Source organism: Gastrolobium bilobum, unplaced genomic scaffold (assembly GCF_033153095.1).
Source record: "Gastrolobium bilobum isolate Gb01-03AN ecotype WA unplaced genomic scaffold, APGP_CSIRO_Gbil_v1 utg3588, whole genome shotgun sequence".
Classification (NCBI taxonomy): Eukaryota; Viridiplantae; Streptophyta; class Magnoliopsida; order Fabales; family Fabaceae; genus Gastrolobium; species Gastrolobium bilobum.
The window spans coordinates 14,175-37,508 of NW_026899729.1; the positions used below are offsets into that span (position 1 = coordinate 14,175).

General features: G+C 32.9%; 3 protein-coding genes across 6 annotated transcripts; 2 read left to right on the forward strand and 1 right to left on the reverse strand.

Annotated features, from left to right (window-relative positions):
- On the forward strand, nucleotides 1-1,104 carry LOC133293029 (uncharacterized). Its single transcript, XM_061491545.1, has one exon. It carries the CDS (start codon nucleotides 1-3, stop codon nucleotides 1,102-1,104), a length of 1,104 nt encoding a protein of 367 aa, XP_061347529.1.
- Nucleotides 1,105-8,978: 7,874 nt separating this feature from the next.
- LOC133292969 (omega-6 fatty acid desaturase, chloroplastic) lies at nucleotides 8,979-16,508 on the forward strand. 4 transcript variants are annotated; one of them, XR_009749002.1, is made up of 11 exons: nucleotides 8,979-9,135; nucleotides 9,291-9,345; nucleotides 10,060-10,298; nucleotides 10,850-10,993; nucleotides 11,151-11,302; nucleotides 11,833-11,955; nucleotides 12,120-12,297; nucleotides 14,179-14,297; nucleotides 14,650-14,764; nucleotides 15,874-16,089; nucleotides 16,204-16,508. XR_009749002.1 is itself a non-coding variant. In XM_061491467.1 (10 exons), the coding sequence occupies exons 1-10, from the start codon at nucleotides 9,097-9,099 to the stop codon at nucleotides 16,033-16,035; spliced, it is 1,326 nt and encodes a 441-aa protein (XP_061347451.1). In that variant the 5' UTR covers nucleotides 8,979-9,096; the 3' UTR covers nucleotides 16,036-16,185. The 4 variants fall into 4 exon arrangements, 1 of the variants encoding a protein (XP_061347451.1); XR_009749001.1 differs by having other exon boundaries at nucleotides 15,874-16,085; nucleotides 16,192-16,508; XR_009749000.1 differs by having other exon boundaries at nucleotides 15,874-16,085.
- A 662-nt stretch (nucleotides 16,509-17,170) lies between these two features.
- LOC133293012 (BTB/POZ domain-containing protein At2g24240) lies at nucleotides 17,171-19,060 on the reverse strand. The gene has a single exon (XM_061491524.1). It carries the CDS (start codon nucleotides 18,688-18,690, stop codon nucleotides 17,356-17,358), a length of 1,335 nt encoding a protein of 444 aa, XP_061347508.1. The 5' UTR covers nucleotides 18,691-19,060; the 3' UTR covers nucleotides 17,171-17,355.
- Between the last annotated feature and the right edge of the window lie 4,274 nt (nucleotides 19,061-23,334).

Sequence of the window (23,334 nt, forward strand, 5' to 3'; positions counted from 1 at the left end):
ATGGTACACAAATTTTGTATTGAGGCTCTTGATAGAACACTTAGAGATGTTCTTAGCTGTGTTGATATGCCCTTTGGTGAAAAAGTTGTCGTTCTAGGAGGTGACTTTCGACAAATATTACATGTCATTCCAAATGGCAGTAGACAAGATATAGTTCATGCAACCATCAATTCTTCCTATCTATGGTCCCATTGTCATCTGTTATCTTTGACCAAGAACATGCATCTCAATTCTGGAAGTAGCACTAATAATTTGTTGGAAATAAAAGAATTTTCTGAGTGGCTGCTTAAAATAGGAGATGGTGATCTTGGGGATGATGTTGATGGAGAATCTATTATAAAAATTCCAGATGAATTGTTGATCAAAGGTTCAGAAGACCCACTTTCAGACATTGTTGATTTTGTTTACCCGAATCTGATGGATAATATATTAGATCCTACTTTCTTTAAAGAACGTGCTCTTCTGACTCCTAAATTGTCCGATGTTGCCATGTTAAACGAGCACCTAATGGCTGTGATTCCGGGTGAAGAAAGGACATTATTGAGTTCAGATAAGGTTTTGAAACAAGACGGTAATTCATCTCTTGAGGATGACGAAATCTCCCCTTATATCTTAAATACATTCTCTTGTTCGGGGATTCCTGATCATAAATTAACTTTGAAGGTTAAAGTACCGATGATGCTATTGAGAAATATTGATCAATCAAGAGGTTTATGCAACGGTACGAGATTACTTATTACAAAGTTGGGGAATCATGTTATTGAGACAATTGTTCTTACAGTAAACAATATAGGAGATACTGTGTTAATCCCTAGAATGACGATCAGCCCATCGGGTCATACATTTCCAGTAAACTTCCAAAGAAGACAATTCCCCTTGGTAGTTTCGTTTGCGATGACTATCAACAAAAGTCAAGGACAGTCGCTGTCTCATGTTGGCATTTATCTTCCTAGGTCTGTCTTCACTCATGGGCAATTATATGTGGCACTATCTAGAGTAAAGAGCAGACATGGATTGAAGATGCTGATACTTGATGAAAATGGTTGCGTTACAAATACTACCTTTAACATCATCTACAAGGAAGTATTTCAAAGATTAGTGTAGTATACTTGGTTATTTCTACGAAGAGATGACATTGTTGTTTGGTATCAGGTAAGATCTCAATTTTTTATCAGAAAATATTTTTTAATCTTCTTTGTTGATTTCCTTTAGTTGTTATGCCTATTTTTTTGCTAATTTTTTATTGTTATGCAGATTCAGTATTCGAGGCACAATCAGTATATTATTCCCTTGTCATTTTTCAGAGTCAAAGGTTTTTCATTGTAATTCTGAATTATTCATCTGCCTAAACTATATAATTCCCTTAAATAATTTTTTCTTTTCCAAATATTGTTTATATATTGTTTATGATTCATTTCGAACAACAGCAAATACCAATAGTGCATGGCAGACGATATTTTACAACTGTTGTGAGTATCGGTTGGGCATATTTCTTATTATATTGCTGTCAACATGACATTTATATTTTTTTAATGGAGATTTTGCTGTCAACCATGGAATTTACTGTGTTTAAATTATTATATTCTTTTTTTTGTTCCTACCTTAAAAGTTACACGTTTATGTCATACGAACAAACCGATTTTTTTATTAATTCATTTACGGGACAAACAAACCAATTTTTTTTCTCCGTGCATCGCACGGGTAATCAACTAGTATTATATATATAGAGCATGATCTTTTGATTTCATATAAGATTAAAAAGTTTTAGTGCCCGTTTGTATGGACTTTTATTCCTAAAAATATTATTTTTCTTAAAAATATAAGTTCTATTGAGAATTTTTAGATGTTTGGATAACAACTTTTTAAAAAAACAAAATTTCAATAAAAGTTAAAATGCTTCTTTTTTTTAGTCAGTAGTTGATTGCTTTTGAAAAAAAACAGAAATTAAAAGATAATATAAATTATTATTTTTTTAGAAATAAGATAATATGAATTTTTAAAATACAATTTTAACCTCATCTTATCATATCTATTTTATCTCTCCTTTATTGTAATTTTATATATAAAAAGTGTTTTTTTTATTTTAAGATCCAAATAAATATTTTATGTAAAAACGATTTTCAAATCATACATCTAAATGTAAAATAACTTTATCTTTTAGAAAATGTTCTTTTAAAAAAACAATGCATAAAAAGTCAATTTTTTAAAAGTCAATTCAAACGGACCCTTAATCTTTATCTCAACTGTTAATTTTCATCGATCCAATAATTATAATTTATTTAAAATCAATAATTAATTAATAGTTACAACTTTATAAATTATAATCGTTGGATAGACAAAAATTAATGATTTAGATTGGGAGTTAGACTTCTTAATTTTATACCGAAGGAAAAAACATCTCTCCCACATGTATGTAATTAAAATTAGTTCTTGCTTCTACCAAAAAAAAAATTTGTTCTGACAACCGTATAATTATAATATGTACTCTAAAAATTTTGTGACATAAAAGGGGCACACTAGCACATTGCCGCATTAGTTAGGGCAATCTCTTCTCCTTGAAGCTTTATCAAAGGGTTAAAGTTATTAAAAGCAAAAAAAGAACAGTTTTATCGTGATGTGAGAAATTGCGGAGAAAGTTACATAACAAATAAGGAACAAATTATAGTGCCTTGCAAGACACTGAGTTTGAACCACCAAACAAGTCGTATTTTAGAATGGTCTTAGAGTGCGTTTGGATGAGCTTTTTTTCAAGAAAAAAAACACTTTTCGTTTTTAGTTCGCTTGGATATCTTTTTTTTTAAAAAGAAGAAGTCACAAAAAAGTCAAAAATTCTTTTTTCAGAAGCTAAAAATTTTAACTTCTAAGAAAAGCAGAAGTCAAAAGTCAAATATTTTTTTAAAAATATAAATAGTTTTAACTTTTGTAAAAAGTACTTTTAAAATAAGGAAGTGATAAAAAAATTACTTTTTTTAAAAGGTGAAACAAACAACCTCTTAGTGTGATATGCGATAGAGATTCGTACAAGAATGAACAAACAAAACTTCACAATACAACACAACTACCTGTAATTAAAAAAAAATGCCATAGCCACACAACCGACAATTTTAGAGCTCGTTAGCTTTTCTAGTGTAAGACTGTTAGCGTGTTTTTTGGGTTTGCCAATTTCCTGCTTGTATATTTAACTGAACCAGTTGTGTTTAGGTGTTGGATTCGATCCATATTAAAAAAACAAATTAAACCATTTAATTTAATGAACTTTCTTATCATATCGTTCCATTGATTTGATTTAAAATATAAATTCGACTTAAGGCAATTCAATTTTCATTTTCTTGTTTCCATGGTTGAAAATCCCTCTGCCCTGAACATTTTCGTGGACCATAATTTAAGTAACAATTGTAACCAAAATGCTTCCGAGTTTGTAGTCTAGTGGCTGTCTTAACAAATTCGTAGAAAATGAGTTAAGAACCTTGAATCGTTGACCCAAACTTTATGATAAACTACCGTGGGGGTTAAACTTGGACTAAAACAAGGCCCATCCTAGCCCAGTGTTGTTGCCTCGCTAAATGACATGCTCGAACGTGATTTTGTTAAGTTAGTATTTTTTTGGTAAGAAGTTACGTTAGCATTTAATAAATGTAACTAGTAAGTGTTTCATGTGTTTTAATAATATTTTTTAATTATAATAAAATAATATTATTTAAAAGGGAAAAGTTCACCAATACCCTTATGGTTTACTCCAGAATCACTTATGCTCCTGTGATTTTTTTTCGATCACATATGCCCCTATGCTTTGTAAAAACTAAGAAATCACAGGGGCATATGTGATAAAAAACATACCCTTTTACAAATCACAGGGGCATATGTGATAAGAAAAAAATCACAGGGACATAAATGATTCTGAAGTAAACCACAGGGGCATTGGTGAACTTTTCCCTATTTAAAATTATAAAGAAAACATGTATAATAATTTTAAATAGAATATAAAATTATATATTACAAATATTAAAATTTTAAAGAATATATATACATAATTAATTAAAAGTTTTGAATTTTAAATTTTAAAAAAATGGAAGTTACAAATGCAATATGTCACACTTTTAAGGAATAGTACTACTCTCAAGAGAGTCGACTGTAATTTAATATATAGAGATTGATATATAGTTTTTAGTATATACAATATTAGAAAAAATCATAAAGTTACCTTATACTGTATACCTTTTGCAAATAGGCACTTTAACTCTTTTACAATCACACCTTAAAAATTAGCTATCATTACATTATATCCTTTTGCTAATTAATTGTTAACTCAATAAGGATAAATAAATTTTAACCGTTGTTTTTATTAAATCCCAGCCATTGATTAATGCTGGAAAGGAAAAGTGAAAAATAAATTTCAAAACTTCCCTCATATATGCATTTTAAGATAGTTTTCTAAAATATAAAAAATAAGAAATAATAAATAAATACACTCTTCAAGTCACCCCTTATTATTTGACATTGTTTTGTATTTGTGTAAGCAATGAAAAAAAAAGAAAAAAAAAAGATACATGTGCAATTCATGTACGCGCATAAATCAACCACCACTTTTTCAAGTCAATGCATTGCGTTATCCCCTAAAACTCGACGTATCCAAGTGAAGCCACGAAAAAAACTAGAAAACGTTTGTTGAAAGTTGAAACAGATATAACATGTAAGTACATATATATTAGAAAGGAAAAAAAGTTGGGACTTAAAAAAAACTATACAAAAAGATATGGATTAAAATTAAAAAAAAAAATAAAGACAGTACCAACTACCAAGTTCGATACTCCGATATTACTAAAGAATTTTTTTCAAAAAAAGTGGAGGTCTGAACAATATAAATGAAAAACACGGTAAATGATATTTATTATAAGTAAGCTACTGGATTTAAAAAAAAAAAAACTAGTTGACCAAAAAGTTTTAGCGCCGCTTTGAATATGTTTATTTGAAAGAAAAGACTTGTTATGAATTTTTGTTTAACTGATGTTTTCAAAAGTCAGAGTTATTTTATATTTAATTTAAGGAAGATGTTATGTTTACAAGTTTTTATAATTAATTTTTTTTATTGAATCAAAATTAAATTAATGGTTATAAAATGATATCAAATAAGAGTTGTTGATTTGATTTTGATCTAATGACAATAAAATTGGTTATAAGAGAAAATATATTATAAATATAACCTCTCTTAAAATAATGTCTAAAAAACATTTTTAACTATTAAAAAATATATTTAATTAAAGAGTAGTAATGTTTTTATTTTTTTAAAGTCATAAATCTTGGCTTAAGGAGAACACCTTTTGGGTTTTTTTAATGCCTTATTTTTTTAATTAAATACATCTAAATACACACATGAAATGAAAAAAAAAACTTTTATTTGAAAAAATTCTTCTCGGAAAAAGCACTTCCAAACAAGAGATCAAATTTCCAATACCACCTTTGAGAGGGGTTTAAAGTCTTAATCCTGGACCCGCTCCGAATTGGATTAGTAGCGAAACGATGAACCGATTGAAATATTTCAAAAAATAAAATAAAAATAACAAATTCAATTTGTACTTAGTTGTATGTTAATAGCACTTTCATTTTTCATTGAAGTTTGTGGGGGTGTCAATTAATAGTATAATTAATTAGACAACGATCATTCTCTAAATTTTTATTTTTCAAAGTAAAAAATAATTAGGTAAGAAAAGTATTCACAGTTGGGAAGGGGGCTCAACCTTTAGCCATCACTGACCCTCGCACTCCGGATTAGTCCCATAGCCGGTTCAAAGAATCGAAGCTTGTAGGGATACCAGAGGGAGCTAACTCGCCTCAAAGAGGTAATTAGGGTTGGGTAACTTCAAAAAAAAAAAAAAAAGTATTCACAGACTACCTTGATTAATCAAAATTAAAAATAGAAGAAAAAAAGTTATTGAAAAGTAATTTTGTTTAGTTATTGACGCCAAAAATTTACATTCAAAAATAGATGGAAAGGAGAAATTTCTATTGGCAATCAAAACCCTCATAGAATATTATTTCTTGCAGTATATCGAAATAATAAAATATTTTATTATTTATAATCAAGATTAAATAGGTTTAAGAAGGAGAAAAGAAGTTTAAATATGTTATTTCTAATGCCCAGAGCGCATAACAAATATGACTAAACAAAAAATTTGGATTTTTATAATAGAGTAATCATTCGGTTCTCAATTTCAATTAACAAAATAACAAAATTCAACTTCTAAAATAAAGATCATAATCAGCCTTTTGTTATATTAATTATAAATTGATCCAAGATTTAAGATTTGCAAAATCTAAAATCCTAAAAATAAAGAAAATTTCAACCATAAATATAATGGTAATTAACTTCCAAAAGTAAATAAACAATTACAATTAAATCATTCAAAACATGTCTCAAATCTTAGATTATGTCTCAATTACATTGCCAAACAAATCACAATAATATCCCAATAATATCTACTGCTTTATTGAGACTTGAATTTGATCGTAATTTATTATATTTTAAATCACTATTTCTTTCAATAATTGGGACATACTTATTCGGCCACAACTCTGGTTGAGTCTGAACTTCTTGAATCAATGGTGCTTTATTGAGATTTCAATTTGATCGTAATTTATTATTTATTTATTTTAGGTGAAAATAATTTATTATATTTTAAATCACTACTTCTTTCAATAATTAGGTCATACTTATTAGGTCACAACTCTAGTCGAGTCTGAACTTTTTGAATCAATGGTAGAGCCATGTGCAATGGGCCAACTGTAAGTGCATCAGTTCTACTTAGGGTTGTAAATGAGTTGAGCGGAGCCAAGCCTATGAAAAATATTTTGAACTTGGTTTGGTCCATTAGTGACTTGAGCCTGGCTTGACTCATTTATAATTATAAATTGTATTTTTTTCCAAACTTGCATATATCCAAATGTTGAGACCAGGGATGTTAAAATCGGCCCGGCCCGACCGGTATTAACCGACGAACCGATTTTGGAAAAAATATTTCTAATGTTGCAGCCACGGGGATTCGAACTTGAGTCTCTTGAGGATGCGTGATCAGTTCTACTTAGGGTTGTAAATGAGTTGAGCGGAGCCAAGCCTATGAAAAATATTTTGAACTTGGTTTGGTCCATTAGTGACTTGAGCCTGGCTTGACTCATTTATAATTATAAATTGTATTTTTTTCCAAACTTGCATATATCCAAATGTTGAAACCAGGGATGTTAAAATCGGCCCGGCCCGGCCGGTATTAACCGACGAACCGATTTTGGAAAAAATATTTCTAATGTTGCAGCCACGGGGATTCGAACTTGAGTCTCTTGAGGATGCGTGGGGATCGAACCCTTGTTGTGAAGATAAAAATTATAGTATTTTACCACTAAGCTATATTTAATTTTTGGTTCACTTGCACCATTTAAAATATTTATTATATAACTAAGTATAAAATGTAAATTTATATACATATCTAATTCATGCGGTTGAACCAGTGACCGGGTATCCCGACCGGGTCGATCACCGGTCCAGGTTTAATAACATTGGTTGAGACTATAAATGCATCAAATTTTGTATTCCTTCGTCGTAGAACTCACTTAATCCATATATAATTACATCTTTCATGCTATCTAGCTATAATAAAATATATTATTTATTATAATAATATATCGAACGAGCTCACAGGCTTTCAAGTCAAGCCTCATTAAATTATGTTTGTTAGACAAGTTTTTTTTAAAACTTGATCCTGTTCTATTTATTCGATAAGTCAGGCCGGGCTTTGGGACCCTAGCAAGCCGTTCGACCCATTTACAATCCTAATTCCACTTAAAATGACACAAAGTTATGGGCATCTTTTAAAATGAAAAATATTTTTTATTAATTAATTATAATTTAATTAATATTACAAATAAAAAAATGTAAAATAAATATAATTAATATTAAATAAGAATATTTTATAAATAAAATTTATGGTTTAATATATGTCCAGTTAATATGGAGACAATTTATTTTTAATGAACCCAAAACGACGTCATTTTGAAGTTGAAAAAAATATATTTTTATAATTCTAATTTTCTATAGTGTTATATTAGTCTATTATTGTAGTTTTTTAATCTTTTAACTCCATAATAATATCATTTGGATTCACTGAAAATAATTTTATCTCCAATAATTTGAGAATCATTAAACCCTAAAAATTAACATCCTATATTTTGAGTTGAGAAACATGACAATTTTTTAACACGTGGCATGATAATATAAATCTAACTGAGATTGGATTTTTCGAATCAACTTGTTAAGTATTTGAGTCATGCTTAATGACTGAAAGTCAACTCTAGTCTTTTAATGAAAATCAATCAATTTAATTTAATTTTTTTATTCCTATTTCATGAAATTGAACCAATAAGTCAAACTAAACATATATATTTTTGTTATCAAAAAAAAAAAAAACATATATATTTTGTAATTTATATATTTATAAACGATAAGGCTTCGACTGTTGTGATTTTTATAACATGTTTAGGCTAATTTCTTGTCTATGACCAAATCTAACCAAACTTATAAGAATGTTGGATTTAACTAGGAACATTATACCTAAGTAAATCAAACACCAACACAATAATAAAAGATAGAGTTATATTTATCTCATTTTAAATAAGATAAACAAATTTTCTACACAAACAAAAGAAATGTGGGCTCCACCTTTTTTTTATCTCTCTTTTCTCACATGTTGATTCCACTTCTAATTTTATTTTTACAACATAAAATAATTATTTTCCTGCAACGTAAAAAAATTATTTCCCCGAAACATAACATGTATCTATAACATGTATCACATGAACTGAGTTAGATGGACTGAGAAAGAAGCGGCTGCGATGGTTTCTCAAACTCTGTCCACATTTTGAGGGGCCCACGAAACGACCCTTATTCGTTCACACATAAAATCCTTTGGTGCATTCCCATCCAAATGCCATCGATGACCCTTTTGGATTTGGTGAAACGGAAAAGAAAAAAAGCGTTATCTTTTTTGTGGGTTATTCAATTCAATCCTCGAGAGCCCAAAGCTTGCCTTGTGAGCTTAATTTCTGCTCATAATGGCTTGCATGCTTGCAAATTCATTACTCCTATTCAAGGTTTTCACTTATATTATATCCCTCTTGTTCCTTTTTCGTTTTGGGTTTGTCATAATTATGTTTGAGCTTTGAAGTACCTATTATCTTTAAGTGCTGTTGCTGTTGTTGCCTTGTTGGATTGTTTGTTTTGTTGTCTTATGGTTTGGTTTTGGCAGGGCTCTCATCAGAAACCAGTTGTGAGTAGAAGCATTGCTGTCCAATACTCACCGGGTATGCATGTTGTTGGATTACCTTAAATCGGTGGTTTAAGTTTTACAATTGTATGCATTCCTAGTCTGCACTTTGAGTTCTTGGTGATGTCACTTGCCAATTGCATTTATTGGACGAGGAGGACTTGGATGATGAGAAATTTAGAATTGCTTAACACTTCCTGGCTTCAATATATGCAACTTAATTTGATTATGAATTCTTCCTATTTTTCGGATATGTTAATGACTTAGTGTCGCCTTTGTTATTTGTAAGTATGAAAATAACCAAGAAAGTTCAACAAGATGATATGTCAAACGGTGCCTTCTGCTTCAAATATCTCAGTTATTGGCGCGTTGTTGATTTGTCTGTCATCTTCTAGCTATTTTAATAATATTCTCAGGGCCAAATTTTCATTGGGAACGATTATATTCAATTTTTTTATTTTTTTTTCTGCATGGAAAGCCGGCTATCATTACCTGGTGGCATCACTGATCAATATCACTAAGTCATTTTAATAGGGATTTCCTGCATCAAGTTGCAATATATGTACTGTTTTGTGGAAAAATTGACGAATTTTATGCCTACATGGATTACAAGTATCATTTCATAAGCCTGGCCTGGACTCAACAAATGGGACCATGGGGTTAATACGGAGCTTATGTTCAACTCTTAATTGGCATGAATAGTATGGGTGCCTTTCAAATAATTAATTGTGAATTTGTCATTCTGCCTCAGGAAAATTTAACCTAAAGGGTGACGGGCTTCTCCAGAAAGGGTTCAGGCATCAAAGACATTTTAATCTTAGGAATAAAGTTACTGTCATCCGAGCTGTGGCAATTCCAGTGGAACCAGCTCCAGCTGAAAGTGCAGAGTACAGAAAACAACTAGCCGAAAGCTACGGTTTTAAGCAAATTGGAGAGCAGCTTCCAGACAATGTTACTTTAAAGGATGTCATGAATTCCCTTCCTAAGGAGGTCTTTTTTATTTTGATTTATGTCATGTTTTATAGCATCAGCACTTAACAAGACTTTTGTATTAAATTGTAGTATGTAGAGTCACTTATTAGATACTCTTTTCTACAATGAAATATTTATTTGTGCACTTAAAATAACATTCTTTAGTGTGTTTTCTTCTTTCATAAGAATATTAAGACAATTCTCCTAATATCATGGTTGCATATATAAGTTTATAATAAAACATCAATGATGGCAATAATATTTACTGTACATTATGAGAAAGAGATGGTGTCAAAGGTCTGTATATGATTCTTCCGTCTCTTAGCCATCTCTTGTTCTCCTCCCCCCTTCCTTCTGGCAGAAATTGTATTCAAGTAAAAGAAAGAAAGGATTTGTCTTCCTTTTGTAATCTTTCCATGTGGTCCTTTTTTGGTCCTTTCCCCCTAATCTCCCTCTATTTCTTTCTTTACCTCTCCTTTTTTCCCTTTTTCCTTTTATTGAGGGTACAATTTTTATGTTAATATAATTGATTATCATGATGCATATTTTTTCCTTTACATGTTTTGAAGGTCTTTGAGATTGACAATGTGAAAGCATGGAAATCTGTTTTGATATCTGTCACTTCCTATGCTCTGGGGCTCTTTATGATTTCCAAAGCACCCTGGTATCTACTTCCTCTGGCTTGGGCATGGACAGGCACTGCAATAACTGGGGTTAGTTCAACAGGCATATCTTCCTTAAAATTATTACTTACTGGTTTCTCAGATCATTCTCAGTCCTGTCTTTCAACAACTCTTTTTGCCCTTAAAGATCTTGGCCAACTTTTTTTTTTAAAGTTTTGCAATCCTCTTTCCTTTTTTTCCCGTACAGTTCTTTGTTATAGGACATGATTGCGCTCACAAATCTTTTTCAACGAACAAATTGGTAGAAGACATTGTTGGAACTCTGGCCTTCTTGCCAATAATTTATCCATATGAGCCATGGCGATTCGAGCATGACAAGCATCACGCAAAAACAAACATGTAAGCAGTGTTTGTTCTATTTTGTTTTTTTGTAAGTGCAGCTTGTAAATTATCTGTAGCATAAAAAATGTATGCCATAGAGGGACCGTCTAATATTTCTATTCAATATAGTGCAAAACTTAGTTTTTTGTCCTTAAATCCACCCACCCTTATAAATATATATTTGAGTAGATTAGACTAAGAAGTAAAGATTTGCAGCTTACTTAAAATTGTTAGAGGGGTATTGCATCATTGTGGTACATGTGGTGTTTCTTTTTCCAATGTACATGCACACTCTCTGTCCCACGTGTACTTAAAGTCAGGTGGTACTAATGCTGAAAGGGTAAAATGCAGGCTACATACAGTATGCATAATGCACTGTATGAGATATGTGATGATAATTCTGTACCATGTTTTATGTTCATGGTGCACACAAATGCTCATATGAAACTCCTCACTCTCTCTCCCTTATCATTTCCCACCTTCATATGTTCAAGCGGTAGCTTCACTGTTTCATTACTTTCAACCGTATGTCATCTCTAATGCTCCAGGTTGTATGAAGATACTGCGTGGCACCCTGTTTGGAAGGATGAGTTTGATTCATCTCCACTTTTGAGGAAAGCAATAATATATGGATACGGTCCAGTTCGATGTTGGATGTCTATAGCTCACTGGTATGGCATACAAAGCAATTATTTATTCTTTTAAGGTCAACTATGCCTTGAAATATCTTTGTACAGTTCGTCAAGTGCTACTTCATGAACTTGAGAAGCCTCAATTTCATATTTTATGACCTTTAGTTTATAACAAATCATGATATCAATGTGCATCCTGACAGGTTGATGTGGCACTTCGATTTGAAGAAGTTCAGACCAAATGAAGTAAAGAGGGTGAAGATAAGTTTAGCTTATGTTTTTGCCTTTATAGCAATTGGATGGCCATTAATTATTTACAACACTGGAATCATGGGATGGATAAAATTCTGGTTGATGCCATGGTTGGGCTATCACTTCTGGGTAATTTCACTTCTGTCTCAGACATTGATATCTTGTTTATCACCATTGGCTTTTTCGTTTTTCTTTCTTTCTTTTTGTTTGGATGGGTAGTATTGACTCTGCACATATTTAGCAGGAGTAGAAATCAAGCCTTTTTCAATAATCAGGCATTGGATTAAACTTTTGATTTATTTTTTTCACTATCATTGGTTAGCAGTTAGTGCTGAACTTGAATGCAGATATAAAGCCTGCTTGTAATCTTATGTTTAGGGAATGAAACAATGCCAAAGTATCCCTGGCTGCATGGGATTGTATGCAGCCAGAAAATTGAGGGCAATGTCATAGTGATAGCCAGGGATGGGCTCCCTCCAAGCCATGGCTCTGCACTTATATTTTCTATTATATTATGCCTCATGTAATTTTTTTGTAAATGAAAAGCGGCCTCTTGTAGTCAGTAAGTTTGTATTTTATGGATTTGTCTATTTAGAAATGAAAGTACGAGATATAATCAAGTGACAAGATAAATTTCAAAAGAAGGCTCTAGCATATTCACATCAGGGAGATAGATTTTCAGTGCAAACTTGGATGGGTATACAGAATATTAAAGTATTAAACAACTCAAGACCAATTAATGAGGGTATTAAATTAATAGCCAGAGCATAAAATTAACTTCCCTTTCTTCAAATTTTAAAATGAATTAATCATAGATGAATTTTGTGGTACAAGATAGCTTTGTATTCTTCTTCTATAAAGCTATGATAATTCAAATTTTTAAATTGAAAATTTGTTGTTTAAATATGTGGACTTTTATCATTTTATCCCTCTTGATAGTTCATTCCTGGATTCAGGGTGGGAATAGACTAGGTTATCTATTAGGGGCCTATGGCCTATTTTGGCATAGCCTATGTAGTAAACAAGCTTGGTTTGGGCTTTTATAAAGGCTTATTTGATTAAGTAGGCTAAGGCCTAGGGCTTTAAAAAACCCTATTTGGCCTATTCATTTATTATTTGGTTATATAATTAATAATTTAAATACTTACATAATTTATTAACTATAGATTAATATAATGTACTAATTTCATGGAAAAATTAATATTTTTTATGAAAGGTTATACCAATTTGAAAACTAAAAAGTTTAAGTTTCTTGGTCTATTTGAAGGCCTTCCATGAAAGGTAGGCTTCTAAGTTGGCTTTTTCACCCTTTTTCCCCTCATTAATTATTTAATAACCATTTTGCCCCTTATTCAGAACTATCTACCAATCTGCCCCTCTTTAATCGATTAAATCAAAAATTTAATCGATTAAATGATCAAAATAGACAAAAATCGTTGACTTGAAGATTTAGTTGATTAAATCTCCCTATTTAATCGACTAAATCTCCCATACATAAGGTTGTTCTTCTGATAAAGAGGAAGATTTAATTGATTAAGTTGAAGATTTAATCGATTAAATCCATTTGACCATTTAATCGATTAAAGAGGGGCAGATTAGTAGATAGTTTGCAATAAGGGGCAAAATGGTTATTAAATAATTAATGAGGGGCAAAAAGGTGAAAAAGCCCTTCTAAGTTGGTTTTATGAGTTTCCAAGTTTCTTGGCCTATGGCCTTCATGCAATGTAAGCCTAAGCTTATTTAGGCAAATTCTAGCCTATTTCTACCTTTAGTTACAGTGTCTGCTTGCTTTTTTTCTTTTGTCATTCTACAGGTCTTTCATTTGTTACTCTATGTTGCAATCTTGCTAACTGTAATATCTTTAGTATTTTATTTATTTTTAAATACTGTGTGCTGTGGCCAAATCTGAATTTTCTTGATGTAATTAATACTCTGGCTATGTGTCTATGAGTTTAAAGTTATAATAAAGAGTCCTATATCTAAGAGTTGTTGTTTTGTTCACAATCATAGATGAGTACTTTCACCATGGTACATCATACTGCACCGCACATACCATTCAAATATTCAGAAGAATGGAATGCTGCTAAAGCACAGCTAAATGGAACTGTTCACTGTGATTACCCTCAATGGTAATGGGTTCTTTCTGCTCCTTTCATTCTAGTATATGCTTTTCTTACCAATATATTGATACATCGGGACGTAATCCCTGGTTGCTATTATCAATTAATTATAAAACATCTTTTAAATGTTTTAATACGTACAATTTCCTGATATCCATTTAAATCTCTACCGCCAGTGAATATGTTAAATTTAAAATCACCTGATTATCCATATTTGAAAGCCTCACATATATGAAGTCATAAACAGATTCTTTTGCTTTCCTTTTTTCCATTTTGTCTTCAAAATGCAGGTTTGCAAAATTAACTTGATAACCATAGGATTATTGATTAACTGGCATATTCTGACTACTTTTCTGAACAGGATCGAGATCCTATGCCATTATATTAATGTCCATATTCCGCACCACATATCCCCGAGAATACCAAGCTATAATTTACGAGCAGCTCATAAGTCTCTCCAAGAAAATTGGGGAAAGGTAAGATCATTAATGCCAATATCTTTTTCTGCTTGTTCATGTAAAGGAGGAGGGTCAGTGTTCGATTGTTCACGTTAAAAGTATACTACAACTATTTTCACAATTAACAAGTAATGCCTTTGCCTTCTTCTCCATTAGTCTTAATCTTAAAAAAAGAAATGAAAATGTTAAAAGAAATTTACTTTGCCATATAGTCCAAATACAAGATTTGAAGTATTGTTTATTCCAATAATACAAGTTTGTTTATGTTTAATCAGTTTTAAACATTATGAATGTCCAACTAAACTGCTAATCCCATATGGTTAAAAGTAGGGATGGGTATGGGTCGACCCGAACCGGTTTTTTTGTAGAACTCAACTGAACTGGTTTAAACCGGTGCGGTTCTTTGAACTGAATTTTTTTTTTTACATCGAACCGGTTCGGTTTGGTTCAAAACCGGTTCGACCCGAACCGAATATAAACTGATTTTTAATCTTGTTCAACGGAGACTGAAACGCAACATTAGAGAGAGAAAGAGAGAGAGAGAGATATGAATGCTTCAATTAGGAAAAAGGTTCAGAGGAAGTGCAAGTTGAGAGGCTACAATCTCAAAGTTGAAGCTCTTGATGAGATCCTCACCTTCGTTTTTTGATTCAAAGGCCCCGACAAAGACGAAGCTATCGATCTCCTCCTCGATCAACTCGAACAAGAAAATTGTTACTTCAATTTTTCGATTCAATTTCTGTATGTTAAAATAATGAAACAAAATGGCAGTTGAATCCAGGTGTTAGATATGTTGAATCCAGGTGTTAGATGTGTTGGGGAGAGAGAAAGATAGAGAGAGATGGGAACATACGGTTAACTACTGGGTGTTAGATTCAAGTGTTTAAAACCAGTTCTGAACCGGTTCTTGAACCAGTTTTTTAAAACCAGTTTGATTCTTGAATTGGTTTTTAAAAACCAGTTCAATTCATAAACTCTTTCTTTAAAAACCAGTTATTTTAGTGCAGTGCGGTTTGGTTCACAGTTCGGTTTAATTTTTTGGTTTTTTTGTTCACCCCTAGTTAAAAGAAGGAAAATAGCATTGTTGCTAATTATTTTTATCCTATTTTGTTGTGTTGGATCAACAGTATCTAAATGAGGCAAGTTGGAATTGGCGATTGATGAAGACAATCATGACAGTGTGTCACGTGTACGATAAGAAGCAAAATTATGTTGCCTTCGATGAACTTGCCCCCGAAGAATCTCGTCCAATTACATTTTTGAGGGAAGTCATGCCTGATTATGCTTAATTAGGTCCAACCTGGCTTATTCTCATATGAAATTTTATGTGTCAAAGTAGGTAGGTATGCCGTTCATTTTCTTTTTAGATGTTCGTTATTGTGTAATATGGTACTTTTTTCTATATCACGTATAACGAGGAAATTGATTGGAGTTCTCACTTGAAGTTCACGTTTCAGGGTAAATCATGTTACCCAGTTGCGGATTATCCAAGGGCAAACCCCTGAGAAGCATTCATTAGGTTAAAAGTAGATGTTATAGTAATATTAACAGCGAGATTCTTGTTAGATGATCACGTTGGAGGAATATTATATTATACATATACAGTTGTCTAACGGATAAAAAACCACGAGGAGTGTAGCACAGTGGTTTGAGCCTAATACTGAGTCCTGACAATGTTTTCTCATTGCAGGGTGTCTTTTGATTGTATGTTGCTGACATTTAAGTATTTATTTTCTTTTTTGGTCTTATGAAAAGTCCATATCCAACCATAACTGTTTGCAAACTTAAAAGTGGAACGATCTTCTAAACATAAACAAGGCTTTCCTCGTGGACAGATCTAGAGAGCACCATCGGTCTTGTTATTTTCTGTTAAATAATCACTAAGTGTGAATAAATTAATATTTAGAACTTGTACATTGAAGAAGGTAAGGTAGTCTGGCTGCTTACCAGCTTTGGGGTTTATGTATGCTTTTGATGGATTTGGTGCAGCCGAAAGAGTTCAATATTAATTGGGAAAGTACAGTTACCTAAAAGCCAAAACCAAAGCCCCAACCCACCAGTGACTCCTTTAGCTGACGCCATTCTATTCAAAGTAAGTTCATGACTGTAAGGTATAGCGGTTACAGCTTCCAACTACTACGCCAAGACACTTCCATTATTCCATTCATCCTTCTAAGGCTTTTGAATGGACTTCACCGCACTTATTCTACCATGTTAGTTGCGAAATAAAAAGGTCAAAAGAAGGTACTAAAGAGAATATGACCATCCTTAAAAAAAAAAAAAAAAAAAAAGGTAACAACTGAGTGCTGGTACGAACTTAGATTCTGCAAGAGATCTCAAGTCTTGTATGAAATCTGATTTCACTAGTAAGGGAAAAATAAGCAATCCATATATAATTTTCAATGTAGATATGGCAAAACCCAGTACACCTTTGGATAGTAAAGTAAAAGTAAACCTAAATGTATGCCACGTTAAAAAACTACTCAATCTCGTATATACAAGTTTTAGACTCATCACTATCTAGGAAAATGTAGAAGCAATCAGATCCTGGGAAACTAAGGATAAAGAACCAGAAACTAAGCAATCCCTTGTATGAAATGAAACTTTAATCATTTAATGGGTGGCGTTGGAGTCTCCCATATATCAAACACATTCTCCTCACTATGAAGAGCAAAAAGCCTATCACCTCCAATGGAAAAGTCACATATTGAACCACCATAGCTTCGTCTAAGCCTGGAAGTCAAAACCCACTCAGGGCCACAGAACACTGAAATACAATCGTCCATAGAGGAGAAAAGTTGCCCTTCATGCAGTGCCAGTTTGGGGTAACAAGGTTCCTCTGGCATCTTCCCCTTCATTAACCTACTTCTTGAGCTCCACCTAATGCTTGTGGCTGCCAAACTCCTCAAGTCCATGAAACCCAAATCCTCATACTCATTCACCACACAAACTGAGTTGTTATCCTCCATTGCTATTGCATCCCTCACTCGTTTCTCATCCACAGCCAAGGGAGCCCCAGCCCCCATATCAGACCAACACCAAACCATCTTCTTCTCTCTGAAATCCAAAAGGCTAATATAACAATTGTCCTTCCTAGGAAACATGGTAGCAACCAACAAACAGTTCCTCCCTTCCAACCACTGAAGCTTATCAGCATCACCAAGTGACCAACCCAAAGGCTCATAGAAAAAATCAATTTGCTTCCCAGTAACCTGGTCCCAAACGCCAACCCCATATTCATTGCTCCTTCCTTTACAGCTAGAAAATAACTTATAATCTGAACTAAAGCTCAAAGCACCAGCAGTGTAACTCTTAACTTGATTCTCATGACTAACTTGGAACTTATACCTGAGCTCCCCTGTGTTGGATCCAAACAGACCCATCCCACCATCACCACGACCACGCCGTTCGCTGACACCTATGACTATGTTGTCAGAGTCAACCCAACCAACATCATTAACTCTTTGATAATCAAGATTAAGAGGAGGATGTTCATCTAACATCCAATCATAAACATGAACCATGCTACCATGAGCAACACAGCAACCACCATCTGGTCCAGCTCGAATGGCTGTTCCATCCCCAGGTGCTTGTCCTTGAAAAGACCGAGACAACCTTAACCTATTTCCATCGAATGGACCCCACCTTGCCGATCTAACGTGGTCCAAGAGACCGTAGAACATGGCCTCCCTGTAAAGCAGCTTCTCGGGGATGTTGGGTGGAATATATAGTTCTCCGGTTCGGAGCAGATCGAGGAGAACGGCGAAGCAATCGGGATTGCGATCAATGAATTTCTCACTACAGTTATCTGATATTAGGTTCCAGTTCTCGTCGAACATTGCCCCAAACATAGAATTGCGCCCTGCATTGGCAAGGGTTGTAGCTGTTGTTTCCAACACTCTGCCTCCTACGTTGAATTTCACCCTGTCTTTCTGAATTCCCATGATTTGTTTCCTCCAAAGTTTATAACTTTTTGAGAAACCCAGATGAAGATGGGGATGGGGTTCAATTCAACACCTGATTTTCTCTTGAATTGGATAAACAATGGGTTTCGGGTTTTTCTATACGCAAGAAAAAAAGCAGGGGTATAAGTTATAACTGCCACAAAATGACAGAGAATTATTAGCAAACAAATAGGAATGATTTTTCCGTTTAACAGAAATGAATGATTTGGTTGTTTAAGGGTTGAAAATTGAAATTGAAGGAAAAGAAAAAATGGGTGTGTGGCAGGATCACAAGACAGAGGTTAAAAGAAACACAAAATATGATGGGATGGGGCTGTGGGAAAAATCAGACATGGATGGGCATTTAAGAGAGACGGCTTTAAAAAGTGGGTTTTTAAAATCGTGGGATTTGGTGAGAGAGGAATCAAATTGGGTTGGAGCGGTTGGAATTCAAAATCAAATTGACTCACTTTGATCTCTCCCTTTAACTCACTCTGTTTTTGTTCTTTCTCTCTCTCTTCTTTTTTTCTTTTTATTTTTTTTAAGTCCTTGATTTCTTTGTTTTTCCATTGATCGGGATTAGGGTTGGCAAAACGAGTCAACTCGGCTCAACCCGCGTCCAACTCGAAAAAAACGAGTCAAGTTAAGGTTGGCTCGAATAATAAACGAGATAGAAAACTCAACCCAACCCGTCCCGAGTCGGGTTAGGGTTGGTTGCGGATTGACTCGAAAAAATAAAAAAAATAAAATAAAATTTTATTGATACTGTAACTTCTAAATTATTAATTCATTCAATACAAAGATATTATACAGATAAACCACAGAAAATTCCTTTTGCATTTGGACTTGGCAGTTGGCACAACATTCACATTGTCACACATATTATAAAAAAGGTCCTTAATGCACGATTTTGGACTTATTAGTAGCTGCAGGGTATTTTCGTTTGGATCTTTGGAATTGGGATTTTAGGTTTTAGCGTTCCACTTTACCTTCATTAATTTTTATACTTTTATATTAAAAAAAATCATAACCCGTGAGTCAACCCATTTGACCCGTAGGTTGGCTCGGTTTTTTTCGAGCTGAAACGAGTCAGGCTGACTCGAGTTACTAATTCATTTTTTAACCCAACCCGATTTATTTTAGCCAGTTTACAAGCCAATTTGATGTGTTGACTCCTTTTTGCCAAGCTTAATTGGAATATAACATATAGTTGCATATTTCCTCGTAAAAATAATATGTGATGGCTTCTCTCAGTTCTTCTAAGTCAACTTTCGTAAAGAAACCGCGTCATGAGAGTATTAATACGAAAGGGACAACAAAATTGAGATTGTACGAGCAACTTTTTCTATTTAATTGACTCGTTACCGTGTCTATTTTGTTCATTTTCAAGGAGTCTTTCTGAACCTAATTGGAAGGCACCATTTCTCTTGTAAATAATGAAGGTAGGGGAAATTGAACCATCCTCGGTGTGACAATTTAAATACAAATTTTCACTAATAAGTTATTTAAAAATAAAAATGCACACCATGAGAGTCTTTTCTTATCAAGAACTCGACGGTCATCTTTATGTCACAATACATAAACATGTTAAGTTTTAACGTCAGCATTTATCAAGTGAATATTGCCTTTTCCCTTTTGTCGTTTCATGATAAGATAAGTCCCAATTTGCCTAATAGGAGTACTAGAAACTCATATTGGATGCCACCCAATCAAAAGGAAACAACTTATGAAATTCGAGGCCATTTCCTCCTTAGTTTTTTGCATTAATTTACCAATCTTTTTTCATAGCATCTGTCCCACCGTTTGAACTAGCAGTAGCGGGCCGTAGACGGCAAAACTTTCACACTTTGAGTATTGAATACTTCTCTTGAGCTTTTGAAATTGTCAATACGTTACTGTTCCTATTTGACAAAGTAAAACCACAAATAATAAGGAATAGTAATGACTCTAACATGCAGTTGGCAGGTCTTGGTCTTGCACCACTTTACTTTCATTTTTTCTGACGTTGAGATGTGAGAATAAACATGGCATTTACTACAAATGGTTTTTATCTCTGACAAAAGTTTGGTGGCTATACGTGATGGTCACAATCTTCTTTTTCGTTTTAACTTTAGTGGAGAGGAATGAGGATGAGGCCGAACGCTTCATAATTGGATTTTAAGATAACAAACTTAGGATTGACTCTTAAGAGTTCCGAAACTTAAAAAATACATGACATGATTAATTTTTTTTTTCTTAAACTCAAAGGCATTATGGAAATCATATTTTATCTTCGTCTTATCTTCATTTTAGTGGGTATGACCAAACATTTCACATCAAGTCAAAGGTGTTATAGTTTCATTGTATTTGTTGCAACTTGCAAGCAGGATATTCAATTGGTAATAGGAGTTTTAGTCTGTTGGGTCCAAGTTTATGATGCACTTATCTTCTTATCTTAGATTTAGAATTTTCGAACAAATAATTATTTACCCTCCATTTCTTTTCTAACAAATATTTTATTATATGGGGTTTTACTTTCATGAAAATGGGTAATTTAAAAGTTGAAACGCACTAGAATTATTTATATTTTTTTTAATGCTATTCAATCACTGTGTTTATTATTTACCATAAATAAAAGCGATGGACCAAAAGTACACTCATTATACATATGTATAAACTAAAGAATAAGAAAATATGGAAGTGGGTAACGTGCAGTTAAATAATAAATACGTATTGTTAGGAATCATATTATAAAAAAAGATATTTACTTAAAGTTCAAACAAATGTTACTAAAGCTCAATGGCATGCTTATTTTAAGTTGACTAGAGAAGTGGAGTAGCAAAATGTCCACCAAGTTTGAAACAGGCCTAACTACCATTAAAGGCATGACTAGAAGCAGTCAAGCATATTGGCTACGTTATTTTTGTGATAAATAAATTTTCCATCGTTAACTGGTCTTGAGTATAATATAATCGTGTTTAAATTTGCTTTTTAGCATGACTCCTTTTTCTTTTCTTTTTTCCTTCAACTTTTGGAATTTGTTCATGTTTTTTGTTTTCCAAATTTTTTGGGGCGGAAACTGAGAGAGTCATGAATAGAACAGTTTTTTCTTTTTCTTTTTCTTTTATTTTGTCGGTTACTGTCCGCACTATAATGTGGTATTATGGGCTTGTGGGCTTGTGGGCCTATCGGAACTTTTGGGAGTGTATCCATATCCCAAACCCAGACAGTTCATGGTAAGTCAGTAACATAGCCACAAATTTTGTGTGTGTGGGTATTATTCGAGGGCTATAATTAGGGGTGTAAATGGGCTGGGCTGGGCTTTGGCCATCCTGGCCCAAGCCTACGTCAAAAAGAATTTAGCCTATTTGGCCTACTGGCCTATTAAAGGCTTTATTTATTGTCCAAGCCCGGCCCATTTTCAAAAATGAGAAAGCCTGACATGGCCTACAGGCCTTGTAGGCCTCCCACTATATATACTAAGCAAAAAAAATAATTTTATAGAACAAAGAAAGTTTCATTCATGCATGACTAGTACTTCTCATAAGAAAAAAATGACAAACAAGAAAGAGTCAACATAATACCTCAGCTCTAAAATCTATATCATAGAGGAATAGAGTCAAAGAAATGAGAAAAATAGGAAAAATAAGAAAAATACAATTACTAGATGCTGAAATAAAGTCTACAAAAGAATGTCATTCATCTAAAAATCTTTAAACCACCATCAAGACAAGGGAAAGAAGAGTATTATTGAAAGATCTTCATCAGTAACATCATAATCCAGCAAGGTACTCATTGCTCCATGGTATTAAGCTGCAACAGCATGTAAAATTTGGAGACATTAGACAAGTTTTCCTTTCATAAAAATAAAATAGTACAAAAAGTAAGAGATATTAGTATTTGGTACTTTGTGTCTTTGCCACATAAAATAAATATTATTTTATTATTTTATTTTAATAAATTAAATAAGCCAGCCTACAAGGCTGTAGGCCGGGCTTGACAAAATTGACCTATGGCCTATTTATTAAAAAAAAAAATTTATAAGCCTAAGCCTACTCTATTTTTCTGAAAGGCCGGGCCGGGCCTGGGCTGGGCTCAATACGGCTCAGCCCAGCCTGGCCCATTTACACCCCTAACTATAATTACAAAGCGAGGTGTTGCGGGGAAGCAAATAGTTTGGTACGTTTTTCTGAAGGGTCAGGTGAAGCTCTTTTCTTCTCCAACTGAAGCAGCAGAAGTATAAAACACTAAAATTAGTTATAATTAAAATCGTGACAAATCTTTATTCAGAATAATTGTCTAACTTAATATTATTAAAACTGGTCCCACCGATTGAATCGAGATTAGGCTATTAACTGGTCTGATTTATTTAATTATCCAGTCATGCATATAATTTAGTCAAGAACCAATCAAGTCATAAATCAGGTTCAACCGATATTAACTTAATATTGGTTTTCTGAACTTGGCATCTAAGGAAAAGAGAATCAAATATTAATCACAAAGTCACATTAATTTGGTTATCAAAATATTTGTATTTATATATTTATTATATATTTTTAGAGAAAAATGTGTATCATTTTAAAGGATATAAAGTTGTGTCATTTCAAGTGAGAGAAAAAAATTGATAAAGGAGGAGAGAGAGAGTGAACAAAAAAATATAAAGGT

What these genes read in the sequence shown, in the direction of transcription:
- LOC133293029 (XM_061491545.1), top strand. Translation starts at nt 1, where the DNA reads ATGGTACACAAATTTTGTATTGAGGCTCTTGATAGAACACTTAGAGAT.
- LOC133292969 (XM_061491467.1), top strand. Translation starts at nt 9,097, where the DNA reads ATGGCTTGCATGCTTGCAAATTCATTACTCCTATTCAAG. An exon ending in ATTCATTACTCCTATTCAAG is followed by an intron (nt 9,136 to 9,290) that starts GTTTTCACTTAT and finishes TGGTTTTGGCAG; the next exon opens with GGCTCTCATCAGAAACCAGT. An exon ending in CAGGCACTGCAATAACTGGG is followed by an intron (nt 10,994 to 11,150) that starts GTTAGTTCAACA and finishes TTTCCCGTACAG; the next exon opens with TTCTTTGTTATAGGACATGA.
- LOC133293012 (XM_061491524.1), bottom strand. Translation starts at nt 18,690, where the DNA reads ATGGGAATTCAGAAAGACAGGGTGAAATTCAACGTAGGAGGCAGAGTG.